General features: G+C 54.4%; 1 protein-coding gene across 3 annotated transcripts; it reads right to left on the reverse strand.

Moving 5' to 3' along the window:
* Positions 1-904: 904 nt before the first annotated feature.
* TNNI1 (troponin I1, slow skeletal type) lies at positions 905-13,772 on the reverse strand. 3 transcript variants are annotated; one of them, XM_037728168.1, is made up of 10 exons: positions 13,671-13,768; positions 12,099-12,233; positions 9,988-10,017; positions 9,308-9,311; positions 7,023-7,064; positions 6,326-6,457; positions 4,987-5,076; positions 3,343-3,519; positions 2,350-2,459; positions 905-1,286 (listed from the first exon to the last, which is right to left on the reverse strand). In XM_037728168.1, exons 3-9 carry the CDS (start codon positions 9,996-9,998, stop codon positions 2,352-2,354), a joined length of 564 nt encoding a protein of 187 aa, XP_037584096.1. In that variant the 5' UTR covers positions 9,999-10,017; positions 12,099-12,233; positions 13,671-13,768; the 3' UTR covers positions 905-1,286; positions 2,350-2,351. The 3 variants fall into 3 exon arrangements, with proteins under 3 accessions (XP_037584096.1, XP_017354930.1, XP_017354928.1); XM_017499441.2 differs by lacking the exon at positions 12,099-12,233 and having other exon boundaries at positions 905-1,230; positions 13,671-13,772; XM_017499439.2 differs by lacking the exon at positions 12,099-12,233 and having other exon boundaries at positions 13,671-13,772.
* Positions 13,773-14,175: the final 403 nt, after the last annotated feature.

Below are 14,175 nucleotides of genomic sequence, written 5' to 3' on the forward strand. Positions count from 1 at the left end.
AACGGAGGTTGTGGTGAGCTGAGATTGTGCCACTGCCCTCCAGCCTGGGTAACAGAGCAAGACTCTGTCTCAAAAAAAAAAAAAGAAAAAAGAAAAGAAAAGAAGTCAGAACTTTGCTCTCTGCTTCACAGGAGCCACTCTCATGAGTATGTTGGTGGAAGTGGGGCTGCCCCAGACCACCACTCCACCCCAGCAGGCCTATGCCCTCACCAGGCTTTGGACCCAGAAGTTAGTGGGATGGAGAAAGGACCTGACCCAGAGGACAGGCGAGTGGCTGCCCCACCTCCGGGAAAGAATCAGTCCTGGGGGATAGGACCAGTGCAGGACAGTGAAGGGGAAATAATTGGGGGGAGGGTGAGTGAAGGTGGGAGGAGCGCAGTCGGGATGGACAGGAGAGCCCAGGACAGAGGGAAGGAGTCACCTGGTGGCCATGTCTGGAACTGCAAGTGTCCCTTCTGCCGGGCCTCCCGCCCTGTGCCACAGGGCCAAGTGAGGGATTGAAAGTGCTCTGACCAGAACACTTTCAGGTACAGCCAGCAGGCATCAGGGAGAGATAACCCAGGTTTGCAGAGGAAGGAGAGCATGAAACCCGGCAGGAGAAGCAGGTCTGAATAGACAGGCCTCTCCTGACGGCCAGAGTCAGGGGCAGGACTGGGTCAGTTCTCGGAGGTCAGTGCTCTGGTGAGCTGAGCACCCTGGGTGGTGAATGTGTGCTGTGTAATGTCACAGGGACTGGGCAGAAGGGGATCTGGGGACCCTGGCAAGCAGCCACCAATTCCTTAGTCCTCCCTTCAGATCCTGAGCTCCAGATGCAGACAGAGTGACGTGAGCCCAGCGCAGCCCTCTCTTCACAAGCCCCACGCCTTCCCTTTCTTCTCAGTGCTCTCAGTCAGAGCTGCAGAAATGACCAGGAAACTGGGTTTTTAATGATGCTGAGATGCCTGCGGACACTGTACACATCATAGAAGGGGTGTGGCACTGGGCTGGAGGAAAGCTGCTCTCACTCCCTCCTCTTCCTCCACTTGTGACACCACGGGGTGGCCAGGAAGCCCCAAGTGCCTCATGGGTGGATGGAAGCCCACTCTGTCAGGGTGAGGTCTTCAGACACTCGCGTTTGTCCTGTCTCTTGGGTATCTGTGTATTCCCAGTTCCAGAGGAGGGCATGCAGGCTGGGGGGAAGAAGTGGGAGTGGGGAGGGATGTTCCAGACATGGGCAGAGAGGTGAGTGAGCTGGGTTGGAGAAGAAGCATGAAGCAGGAGCCCAGAGCGGAGCACAGCAAGCTGGCCTGTAGGGACAGAGAGGCGAAGCCATCAGTTCCCGCGGACCTGTGTGCAGCGCATGAATCCCTGACTTACCTACAGCACATGCAGTCCCAGGGCTTCTCACACCTAGCACACCCCTGGCTGGATCTTCATTCGTAGGAGCTCCTACAAAACCTCAGCTGCTCAGTCCGTGGGCACAGTTCTCCGCCTTTTGGGACCCCTCACACTGCTCCTCCACACTGCAGCCCTCAGCTCTTACCTGGCCTTGCCCTGCTACGCCGTGGCTGCTTAATTCCCAGCTCCATGCTTCTGTGGCACCATCAGCCCTTGGATGTGCCCTTCCCCTTGCCAGCTAACACTCACCCATCACGTCCTCAGAGAGCTCCTCCTCTCCAGAGCGCCTGCTCTGACCAGTGCTGTCTGTGGATGCCTGCCCTATTGCACGTCCTCTCAGCACTTCCGTAGAGGGCTTCATGTGGCCTAATTTCCTTGCTTTGCTCAGTTTCCCCAGCTATTTCCTCGGGCAGTGAGAAGCCTTAGCTTCTCTGAGTGGTAGCTCCTTGGGAACAGGTACTGTGACTGCTGGGTACTTTGCAGGAAGCCCAAATAAAGGACATCGCCAGGAGATGTTTAAAAGAGCATAGATTTTCAGAAAATCAGAGACGGAGGGACATCAGGGATCCTCTAACCTAGTGGTTCTCAAACTGTCATGTGCATCACAATCACCTAGAAGGCTGGCCTCACCCCAGAGTTTCCAATTTAGTGGATCTGGGGTGGGGGCTGATCATTTGCATCCCAGGTGATGAAGATGTTGCTGGTCCCAGGACCACACTTGGAGAACCACTGATTTGATACAGCCCCCAATTTCATAGACATGGGGAACAAAATGCACCCCCAAACATAAATGACATGCCCAAGGTATCACGGTGCTGGAGCCAGGACTGAGCCCAGCAAGCTGGCCCTCATCAGTCTCATCGGTGCCTTCCCTCCCGCACCACGCTGGGTACAACCCGCCTGCTGACTGCAGACTCCGTCATTATCCTCTAGACTCTGCTGGACCTGAGAAGGGAGCTGGTCTCTAGGTACCTCTATTGTGAGGTTGGAGACTTGGCGGCATCAAACATCTTCTTCCGGCCTTCCATCCCAGACATGGCCTCCACATTCTTCCTCCAGTCACCCACCTCCACAGGCCGCTCCTGTGGACGACACAGCAGGGACTTACCAGGCTGGACAGTCCCCCAACTCAAGAGAAGCTGGGTCATAGAAAACCAGTCTCCTCAGATGATAAGAAATCCTGACGCCCCTCCCCAGCTGGTAAGGCCCTAGGACTCCGCCAGGCAGGTGGACATGGGCCAAGCTGAGGCCCCACTAGAAAAGGGCAGCTATGTGGCTTGGGAGCACTGGGTGATAGTGGCAGCTACGGGGCCAGTTCCCACCTCAGTGCACCGCAGCGAAACCTCCTCCAAGACCCCACGCCACCCTCCTGGTCTGGCAGTCTCTGCCGGCTCAAGGCAACCTCTTCCGAGAAGACTTCCCTGCTAATGTGGCGCCTTGCCTTTCCCTCAGTACACTGCCTGGCTCATCTCTTCTCCTCTGAAGCTTCTTGGGCCAGAGACTATGTTCCTGTCATCCCTGTTTCTTACAGAGCCTATCAATGTGGAGCACATATACTGTGAGTTCAACCAAACTGTGAATAATTTGCTGCTGGGCGGTTGAGCTCGGTCCTCGTGTATAAGCTGCTGTCCCCCTTCCCTGTGGTGACCTGGGAGTCATGTCCACCATTACCCTAAATCTCCAGGTTCTCCTCACACTGGGCACAAGGTTTTTACTTCATTTCTCGGTCTGGGGTCTAGCTTTCTTGGTGTCCCAGTTTCTTCGTCAGACTGGGAGCAGCCTGAAGGAGGGGAGCAAGTCTTCCTTCTTTCTTCCCACACTGGTCTCCCAAGGGCTCTAGAATGTTCTGTCAAGCTGACTGGCCTCTAGCAGGAGCTCCTGGGCCTGGCTGAGGCTGTGTGAGGGGCTGACAAGGGGAAAGCTGGCAGGGCGGGGGGTGGAAGGTTCTGGGGAAAGGGGCCTCACCTTCTCTGTGTCTTCCTTCTTCACAGACTTGAGGTTGGCCCGCAGATCCATGGACACCTTGTGCTTGGAGCCCAGCAGGGCCCGGAGCATGGCGTCAGCCGAGACGCGGACCCGACGCAGGGGCGGGCGCTTGAACTTCCCACGGAGGTCCAGCACCTTCAGCTTCAGGTCCTTAATCTGCAGGCGAGAAGGGCCTGGGTCTCACTGGAAAGGGAGCTAGCCACAGGGCACCCTTCCTGAGGACCTCAGACTGCTAGGGTTCCAGCCAGAGACGCACCTTAAATTGTCCACCCCTGGAGCCAGACCTCTCAGCAGTCGCCAGCCTTTTTGTCCCCAGGGGCTGGTTTTGTGGAAGGCGCTTTTTCCACAGAGAAGTGGTGGGTGGCTTCAGGATGGACCTGCTCCACCTCGGACCATCAGGCACGAGTTGGATTCTCAGAAGGAGCATGCAGCTCAGATCCCTCGCATGCACAGTTCGCAGTAGGGTTCTCACTCCTACCAGAATCTAATGCCACCGCCGATCTGACAGGAGGCAGAGCTCAGGCAGGAATGCTCACCTCCTGCTGTGTGGCCCAGTTCCTAGCAGGCCACGGACAGGTGCTGGTCCCCAGCGCGAGGGTGAGGGATCCCTGCTCTAAGACACTCAGACCCACCCATCCCTTTGCAAATAGCCACTGCACATTTGCTGATAAACAGATGGATAAGTGGACAGATAAAGCCTATCAGCCGTACCCTTGAATAAAAGAGGCAGCCCTGCCAGACCGAGACTTGTGTGGTTTGGAAGCCCAGTGTGGAGTGCAGGCCTGCTTCCTCTTGTTCCTGCAGCCTCATCCCTGCTTCTAACTTATTCCTCCCCAGTGAGCCTTCAAAGTGGCTCACAGCCCTGGTCCAGCAGGGTGACAAACTTCCAGGTCCTGGGCCCCTGGAGGAATCTCCAGGGTGTGATGTCTAGAGGGAAATCTTAGGAGCTTGGTGACCCCACATGTCATCATTCCTGGTGGGCAGAAGGGGGAAGGAGGGAGGTGGCTTGTGGTCCCAAAGGGGCCCCAAAGGGGCCCTGTCCTTCCCGCTCTGCCTCGCCCCACTGAAGCGGGCTCTGAATGGAGCTAATCCTCCCACACCCCATGCTAAGGGAGCACAGAGCACCGAAGTGGGAAGCAGAAGCCAGCACTGGTCTCAGGACCCCCACTGTGTGACCCAGGACAAGTCCTTGGCCTCTCTGAACCTCCGTGTTCTCCTCTGCAAGGTGCAGATAATAGCCCCTACTTCATCCACAGGCGTGTAGGGAGGATCAAAGGCCGTAATGCAATGAAAGCACTTCACAAAGGTAAGACCTTATTAACAGGCATATGATTATTTGTGTGGGTGGATAAAGAGAGTGCTTCTGTTAGGCCGATGAGCCCACATGGCAGGTAGGGAGGAAGTTTGTACTTTTCACGTGTGATTTTCCACTCTGCCCATCTCCAGCCCTATAGGGGTAGTGTGGAGAAGCCAAATGTGTGTGGAGAAGTGTGTGCAAGCTTCCTGCTAAGTGGCCCCCTCCCAGGCCCTGCAGAAGGAGGGGACATCCCATGGCTGCTGCATCCATGCCCACCCCCCTGCTCAGTCCACCCAGGCCGTGCCCCTTCCCTTCCTCAGACTCACCTCCCTGGTGTTGTGGAGGCATTTTGCCTCAATGTCGTATCGCTCCTCATCCACCACCTCCACCTTGGCGTGCAGCTCCCGGCACAAGTCCTGCAGGAGGCAGATGGATCAGGCAGGCGTGAAGAAGACAGGAACAAAGCCGTCAGCTTCCAGCCCTTGACCCTATCCCCAGAGCCTTTGCAAGTCAGAGAGGAGCTGACCATCTCCTCCACTCTAGGCTGATGGTGGGCAATCTCCTCCACTCTGAGGCTCCTGTATGTGCTTTCTTAAAAAATAGTATTCTTGGCCGGGCACTGTGGCTCACACCTATAATCCCAGCACTTCGGGAGGCCAAGGCAGGTGGGTCACCTGAGGTCAGGAGTTCAAGACAAGCCTGACCAATATGGTGAAACCCTATCTCTACTAAAATACAAAAATTAGCCAGACATGGTGGCGTGCATCTATAGTCCCAGGTACTCAGGAGGCTGAGACAGGAGAATCGCTTGAACCTGGGAAGTGAGGGTTACAGTGAGCCAAGATCACACCACTGTACTCCAGCCTGGGCAACAGAGTGACACTCTGTCTCAAAAAAAAAAAAAAAAAAAAATAGTATTCTTTCATCACGGCTCATTGCAGCCTCAACCTCCTGGGTTCAAGTGATCCTCCCATCTCATTTTTTAAAATTTTTGTAGAGACAAGGTCTCACTTTCACTATGTTGCCCAGGCTGGTCTCAAACTTCTGCATTCAAGTGATCCACACGCCTCAGCCTCTCAAAGTGCTGGGATTACAGGCATGAGCCACTGTGCCCAGCAAAACAAAATTGTTTTCTTATGATAAAAGTAATGTGTTAATTGTAGACATCTTGGAAACAATGTATTATTAAAATGCCTAGTGATGCCACCAGCCAGAGATAGTAACATTTTGATGTATTTCCTTCCAGTCTCTTTTCTCTATAATAACTGGCATTTAAACAATTTCCCAGTGTTCTGAAAACATTAAAGACCAAACTCCAGGAAAGGATAGACAAGTCCTTGGAGAAGGGGGGCTTCTCTAAACCCCGGCCACCTCCCCGCTCCCTGCCACCACACTGGCTGATTGTGAAGCTGGATCCCTGGCTTGACCCGCCCAGGCAAGTCACGTCTCCCCTCTGAGGCTCAGTTCAGTGCCTGTAAAATGGGATCTAACGTCCCCACCTTGCAGGCGGTTGTGAAGATTAAATGAGACCATATAAGGGAGGAGTGCCCTGTAAATTATAGAGCCTTGAACTGGTGTTATTTCAGGCTCCTGTCGCCTGGTCCCTGGAGCCACACACACAGAGCCTCCAGCCTCACCCTGCCCCGCCCCACCTGCCAGGCTCACCTGCAGGGCACTGAGGGACAGGCCTCGGGTCTGCAGCGTGGGGATGCGCTCTGCCAAGTAGCGCACCTTCTCAGCCTCACGCTCCTCGTGCTCCTGCTCCCAGCATTCCTTGGCCTTGGCCAGCATCAGGCTCTGGACAGGACAAACCTGCTGAACTGGGGGCCTCGAATCTCCCACCCAGCATCAGGGAACGAGAAGAAGGCAGCCCCAGGCTGGGCCAGCTCTGACACCACCATCCAGTGTAGAAGTGTGTGCAGCGGCCATGGGCAGGCCACCCATGAGGGTATACCAAGTGGCCACACACAACATTCCTCGAGCCCTGAACTTTGTTTTTCCCTGACAGTCTTCCTTCCTCTTACCCACTTACTGTCTGTTTTGACCCACAAAGCCCCAAACAGAGAAACACATATGAAAATAAAGTAAGTCCTTCTGCCTGCACTAGCAGCTTCCCACTCTGAAGCTGATCACCACCTCCCCTCGGGACCCCAGACGGATGCCAGGATCCATACTTGAGGATCCCACCCACTGACTGCCTGAGCCTGGCACTGGCTCCAGCAATGCTGGGCTCTTCGTGCCCCTCATCATCCTCACTCTGGCCTCCTTCCTTTCTCCTTTCTGTAACCCTCCCTTCAGAGTCTGCTTTGCCGACCCTCTGCCTCCCACTGGGCATCCCCCTGCAGCCAGCCCCCAGCCTCACCTTCAGCAAGAGTTTGCGGGAGGCAGTGATCTTGGGTTTTCTCTGTGGGCAAGAAGAGAGAGAGACAGGTGGTGAGGCAGAGGTTGCAGAACTGGAGTTCTGGTCTAGGCCAGGACAAGCCCCAGCTGCTGTTCTCTATCTTTATCCAGAATTCTCTGCTCACCCTATGGTGCCTTAAAAGCTCATCTTTGCAATTTAACCCCTGCAGTTCAGAGAAGGCTGCAGTCAGCTACCTTGACGTAGGGGCTGAAGCCTTAACTTCCCACTCTGATTCTGCTGCTGCTAAAATCTTGTAAGATACTATGAGGGCCACATGGCTTCTAAAGGCACCTCCTTCCTCATCTGTAAATAAGGATATTATGACCCCCCCCCAGCCCACCAACCGCTTACTTAATTCACAGAGTTGTTACAGACAAAATGAGATCATGGATGTGCAAATCCTTTGAAAAGCATAAAAGCTGTGTACAGTTTCACACTCCAGGTCATAATACAGCAATACCTTGATGATCTGTCTCACTGAATAAACAAGCTGTGAATTTCCCGGATAAATGAAATATGTCTATGTAGACCTCAAAACCTTTTAAAATGTTAACACTACCCATACAAATCTAAGATATCAAAGCACTGTTTTATTATGAAAAATCCTAGGCCGGGCACGGTGGCTCAAGCCTGTAATCCCAGCACTTTGGGAGGCCGAGGTGGGTGGATCACAAGGTCAAGAGATCAAGACCATCCTGGTCAACACGGTGAAACCCCGTCTCTACTAAAAATACAAAAAATTAGCTGGGCATGGTGGCGCGTGCCTGTAGTCCCAGCTACTCAGGAGGCTGAGGCAGGAGAATTGCCTGAACCCAGGAGGCGGAGGTTGCGGTGAGCCGAGATCGCGCCATTGCACTCCAGCCTGGGTAACAAGAGCGAAACTCCGTCTCAAAAATAAAAAAAAGAAAGAAAAATCCTAAACATGTTCCTGCTTACTGGTCCTAGCCCTGTGACAGCGGTCCCTCAGGGCCGGCAAAGGTAAGTTAGGGCTGCCTGGCCCCCAACTAATGAGACTGTTGGCTTTTGAGCACTAATATCTCTTCTGGGCCGCAGGCAGTCACTTCTCATTGTCTAAGTGAGTAAGCATCCTACCCAGACTTAATGTGCTGCGGGCTGGGGGAGCATGGCTCTCATCTGTCACTCCACTGTGTAAGGTAGACTTGATTCCCTTTGACGGGGAAGGTCTCATGAGAGACAATAAGTGAGTTTCAGCACATGGAATGTGTAACTTCTATCTTGGCTGTTCAGAGTGCTTTGTTCGTCTCTTCCTCTCCTAAAGATTTTTGTCACATTTCAGATAAATGTCATTTCAAGAGAAAGGGGCTATGACTCTAAGCACTGCCCCCATGGTTCAAGCACCCTAATGTGCACACATGGTAAACCTTTCACTGCGGTCTTCTTTCCCCATCACCGGGCAAGCTGATGGCCACATCATTTGACCATCTGTCACTGGCGACGCACTTTAATACAAGCCTCAGCAAAACTTAGAAATTCATATGAATGTGGAAAGGTAGTATGTTCAATTCTTGCTGAGAATCTCTGTGCCAAACGTCCCCTCCATCCATAGTGCTAATCTTCACTGTTGCCATTCCTGAGCCCACATCCCTATCCCTGCCATCTCCGTCCTTGGACTGTACATAGGCGGTGATCTCAGCAGCCTGGTAAGTCTGCAGTGCACAGAACGGCCAGTGTCAGGGCTCTCTAAGGCCTGAAGCGGATTTAAGGACATCTCTTGGCTCCTCGCTCAGTGTTCAGCCACTGGCCAAGGGTGGAATAACCCAATGATTATCCCTTACCCTTCAAATATACCTTTGCACAAGATCAGCACTGCAAGGAACAGGATGGTTCTCCCGGGACTGGACCAGCTCTCAGAGCGGGTGAGGAAGAGCTTGTGCTCAGCAAGGGTGCAGAGTCACACCCAGCCCGGCTGCAGTACCCGTCTAGGATGACCTTCCAGGGACAGGTACTGCAGCAGGGCTGGGTGTGACTCTGCAGCACCAGTCCCTGGACAACATTGTACACTGGCACAGCAACTCACTCGACGCTAGGAAGACCCACATCCAGCATCTTCGCCTGAGGTTTCCATCTCCTGGGAATGTATTCAGCCACTAAATGCCCTACACCCCCTGGCACCCCCACCAGGCCTTAACGCAGGCTCTCCCCTCTCCTCCGATGCCAACCCCACCTTCCAACCTTTACCAGTCGGAAGAGTTAACCAGAACAGAGACACCCTACATATCACTTACCTCGCTTCAGGCATCCACCGCAGGAAGGATGGGGAAAGAGCAGAGCACAGAGTGAGTATGAACAACGAGGATTACACGTGCAGCCACAGAGCCTCACAGACCAGCTTGTGGGGCGAGGGGCCGGTGATGACAGTGAGCCAGATACGCATCAGGCATCGGGCAGGGAGAGCGGTTCAAGGTTCCAGCAGAATAGAATAAAACCCAACAGCCCTTTGAACTACCAGGCATTCTTACTGGGAGGTACTGGACGTCGTAAGTTGGGGACAAGTGGTGGAAGGTGAGCAAGGCCTCGGGGAAGCCTCAGGGTAGGGTTCCAGTAACGTGGAAGCATCCATCCGTGGGCATGTGGGTAAATTCCCAAAGCTTCATTCATCTACTGCACCAGTGTTAAGTGGTGGCCTGGTACATGCAATTCATGTGATAGATCAAGACGGGAAACTCTGAACCCAGACCAAAATGGCCTTCCCAGGGCAACCTGGGAATGAGCTCCGCTCGGTGGCTGGGAGGACACATTAGATGCAACACGGGAGAACCATCACGGGCCGTCTCTGTTTTAGGATCTGGTCTCTTAGGCAAAAGCTTTGTGGGGGTTGAAAACATGGTGCCTCCACTATGGGGCTTAAGTCTGTGGCAAAGGGACTTGCCTTCCTGGGGCCCCAGATGGCGTTGAGACTACTTACACTTCCGGCATGGTGGCAGTGGAACCGCACCTAGGGGGCACAAAGGAGTCCTTCATGAGGGAAAATGGAATCCCCTGCCTCCCCCTCCCGCCCCCACCCACCGCCCAGCTGGGCCTCGGGAGTCTACAGCCCAGCCTGGGAGACAGAGTCAGAACACAAAGGGAAGAAATCAGACACACTGCTTTCCAGCAGGTCAGGATGGGACAGGGCTGCAGGGAAGCGGGCAGCAAACACAGCCCATAAGCCGAACCTGGCCCCTAGCCTGTTTTTGCTTAAAGAGTGGTAAGCTTTTATTTAAAAAAAAAAAAAAAAGAATTTGCAGCAGAAACCTTATGTGAGCTACAAAGCCTAAAATATTTACTATCTGGCCCTTTCCAGATAAAGCTTGCCAACCCCGGTGGGGAGCAGAATGGAGCCCAAAGGAAATATGATTGGCAGGTGAGAGTGTAGCTCACTCACAAGGCCCCGAAGGACCAGCTGAGTTTAGACTTCATCCTGTCAATCAAGGGTGGTCACTGAAGGGCTCAGAGAGGAAGGCTTGGAAAGCGAATGAGCAGAATCGATGCTGGAATACGGGTGCTGCCACACGGCACAACGCCATCCACAGATGGCAATGAGACTGGCACCCCCGGGGTGGGGCAGTGGGGGCCCTGAGAGGGAGAGGATGGGCCTCGAGGCCAGGCAAATCCTGTGTTCACTCTAGTCTGTCTTTCCCCTCTCTGGGCTGGTTTTCCACTCTGCAAAATTAGGGGTTAAATCAGTGGGTTTCCATTTGATGTTTATTATTAATTAACAGTAAATAATTAAAATACTATTAAATTAATATGATTTGGCTGAATCCTTTGTTCCAACCAAATCTTACTTGAAAGTAAAATAAATTCAATCAGTAAAAGCAAAATGGCATTTTGCCTATCAAAAAGTGGAGGGCGGGAGGAGGGAGAGGATCAGGAAAACTGACTCATGTACGTCTGTCCTACCTGAGTGATGAAATGACTGATACCACAAACCTCCATGACACGCTTGCCTGTGTAACAAACCCGCACATCCTGCACACATGCCCCTGAACTTAAAATAAATGTCAAACAAATGAACAAAAAGAGCAAAATGGCACTGGTGGAGGGGGTATCACGGCAGCCCTGTGGTCTTCTGTGAGGACATTTGGCGGTAACACACAGTTTGACGCCCCCCAACCAGGTGATCCTGGGGCCCAGGCCAAAGAGGGGGTCTGTCTGGCTGCGGAGGGAGATGTTCCAACGCCAGACATCCTTCGCCGTCTTGCCTGGACCTGGACACAGAGCATTGCAATGGTGGGGGGTTGGTGGGGAGAACTGTGCAAAAGCTCAGGGCAAGGAAAGGGACAGCTGAGGTGGGGAGCAGGTGGGCAGGGGCACACAGGAGCATGAGCCAGGCTGTGAAGTGAAGGGTGGGAGAGCACAGTGTGTGTGGAGGGGGCAGGCATGGGGCTCAGGGGTAGGAGTTTGAACTTGGTTCAAGAACCTGGTTGGGGGATCTGGGAGGTGGAGAATTAAAGGACCCTTGCAAAGTGCCTGCCACTAATTTCATCCCAGAGCCACCCCTTCCTCTGCCCTAATTCTCTCCTTTCCCTTGCTGCCCATGAAGCACTGTTCAGACCCCAGTGAACGCAGCTTTGGCCACCTCCCCTGAATCTCCCACTGGGTCAGAAAGCCTCCTGAGGCTCCCTCCACCTCTGCCTCCGCCACCAGGGGAGGGTAAGGCTGGGGTGGAGGAGGTGGAGGGGTAGTGTGACCCCCGAGTCTCAGCTGTCATGCTGGGGCACAAAGGGAGGCGTGTGGAGACCATCCATGAATTCCTGAGATGCCTGGCTGGAATTAGATTTTATAGGCAGCTGCTTATTCTGAGGGCTCTGCTTCTGCAAAGACACTGAGGAAGTCCAAAGGAAACATCAGCTGGCGAAGAGCCACCTCCAGGCCCATGTGTCCATCACCAGCCTCCAGGAATGCCTGCGTCCAGAGGGCACCAGGTCTGTGGCTGTCTCCCTGGGATGTGCCCTGTCCTTGGTGGGCATTTGGCAGGGATCATGCTTCCCTCTCTCCCTCAGACAGCCCACTGCCCCCAGTGTGGGGCCCTACCTGCCAAGGCCAGTTTACACCTCCTGCCAAGCTCTAGGGCCTGCCCCAGCCTGCCTCACTGACAAATGCCAGACCGAGGGGTCCCACGTCAGGCAAGAGGCCTGCCTGTGCTCTCACACCCACCAGACAGGGGCCCTTGCCAGGCCCTGCAGAAGACAAGTGAGGGCTGATAAGAAGTCAGGATGTAGATAGCAGCCACTGGAAGGCTTGGAGAGCCAGGATTCCATCTCCCTCATAAGTAGCAAGCAAGGAGATAATGAGAAAAGCCGCCACCCGAGGGACGGTGCAAAGTCTCTGATGGTTGCCTCAGAGCTGGGCTTTCCCTTCCTTGAGGCTCTGCAGCATGGAAGGGACGATCAACTAGACTATGAGATTGAGTGTGTATGTGTAATGTGTGTGTGTGTGTGTGAGTGTGTGTGTGTGTGTGTGTGTGTGATAGAGTGTGTGTGAGAGAGACAGAGTGTATGTGCAGGAGAAGAAACTGATCGCTTTGCACACCCAATAATCATATCCACAAGTATCTAATTAGGCTGATGTGCTTCCCCCTGCTCCCCGCCCCCTGACCTTGGACCCCCGTTCAAGGGCATCCCTGTTCTCCTTAACTGATGGTTATTTAACAGGCCACACTCCCAAGCCCAGGGCTCTGGGCTTCCTACCACACACCACAACCCCATCTTGAGCTCTGAACAGCAAAGCCTAAACTCAGAGCTGCTGTGGGACTGTGACTCCCAGAGCCAGTGGCAGGAGCTGGCTTCAGCCCCCACCCGAGTCAGGGACCACCACACAACGCCCTGCCCCAAGCCCTGGGTTGCCCTGTAGATGCTGCCCTGGCTTATGTGTTCACTGGCTCTTGTGCCCCAAGCCAAAATGATGCCACCATTGCCTTCCTCCAGAGGACCCCCAATACCTACTGCAGCCCCTCAGAGCCGGGAGCCCTGAGAAGGAGCGGTCAAGAGGGGTTGCTGGTCTGCCCTCCCCTGCTCTTGTGCTGCAGTACAGAGGGATGGGCAAAGAGAGGGGACAGCATCCCTCAAAGACAAAGAACGCAGAAGCAAGATGGTTTCCTTGGTCAGCAGAGGGCTCTGGCCCTGCCTTCTGGGCTCCCTGGGAGTCCTGCGCCCGCACCCCTTTTCTCTCCTGCTGCAGGCATTGCTGACTTGGAGCACACACCCGGCTCCGCCTAAGCTGCTCCGGCTGCCCGATCCCAGGGCCACCCCTTCTCCTCGGTGCTTCGCCCTCCCACACCCTGCTGGGCATCCCGTGTGAAAGCACCATCCCTTAGGCTCTGCCCTGGAGCTCCTAAGGAACCTCAAGGAAGCTTCTGCTCCTTGCTCCCAGCGTCCTAACATCCAGGAAAAGCTTTCGCCTCTCACAACAGTTTTGCAGGAGAGATGCCATTCTGTGGGACAAAACGCCATGGGAGTATTTTAGGAATGTTCTACCAGCAAACCAGCTGTACGGGCCAGAAACGGTTTCCTCCAGCTCCAAGACCTCGCTTTCTCCTTAAACAAAAGCCCCAGGTTCTCTGCCTGGGGTGAACCTAGATCTGAGGTCCTGGGCTGTGACGCTTACCTCGTTCAGTCCTTGTGGAGCGGGACTGGCCTGTGCCTCGCCGTAGACTGCAGACTGTGAGGGGCAGAGCCAAGGGGAGGCTATGAAAACTGTGGCCAGCAGCAACTGGCTGGTAAAAATAGAACAGACCCACTGCCCCCTCCTGCTGCCCCTCCTCCCTCCCACCCCTCCCACCACACACACCCCTCACAGGGCAGATGCGTGCTGCAATGCACACAAGCGGCACACAGGCCGAGAGCCACGTGAGTTTGTGGCTCGGAGCACACACATTCAGTGCACATAGGTGCCCCCGAGTGAAACCAGCACCCGCCTAGGGAGGCTCAGGCCGCAGGAAGGGAGAAACTAAAGAGCCAGACCAGGTGTGGGGACTGAACAGAGATGAGACGGGGGGGGGGGGGGGGGGGGAGTAAGGGAGAGCAAGGGGCCACAGCGAAGGCCCAGAGGGGCCAGTAGCCGTTGGGGGAAGAGGACTGTCAGGCTAACCACGCCTCTCTTACAAGGAAAT

The sequence above is a fragment of the Cebus imitator genome, unplaced genomic scaffold, assembly GCF_001604975.1.
Source record: "Cebus imitator isolate Cc_AM_T3 unplaced genomic scaffold, Cebus_imitator-1.0 Scaffold257, whole genome shotgun sequence".
In the NCBI taxonomy this organism is placed as follows: domain Eukaryota; kingdom Metazoa; phylum Chordata; class Mammalia; order Primates; family Cebidae; genus Cebus; species Cebus imitator.

What these genes read in the sequence shown, in the direction of transcription:
- TNNI1 (XM_017499441.2), bottom strand. An exon ending in TGTCCCTCAGTGCCCTGCAG is followed by an intron (nt 5,077 to 6,325) that starts GTGAGCCTGGCA and finishes TGCCTCCTGCAG; the next exon opens with GACTTGTGCCGGGAGCTGCA. An exon ending in AGAAGGAAGACACAGAGAAG is followed by an intron (nt 2,460 to 3,342) that starts GTGAGGCCCCTT and finishes TGTCGTCCACAG; the next exon opens with GAGCGGCCTGTGGAGGTGGG.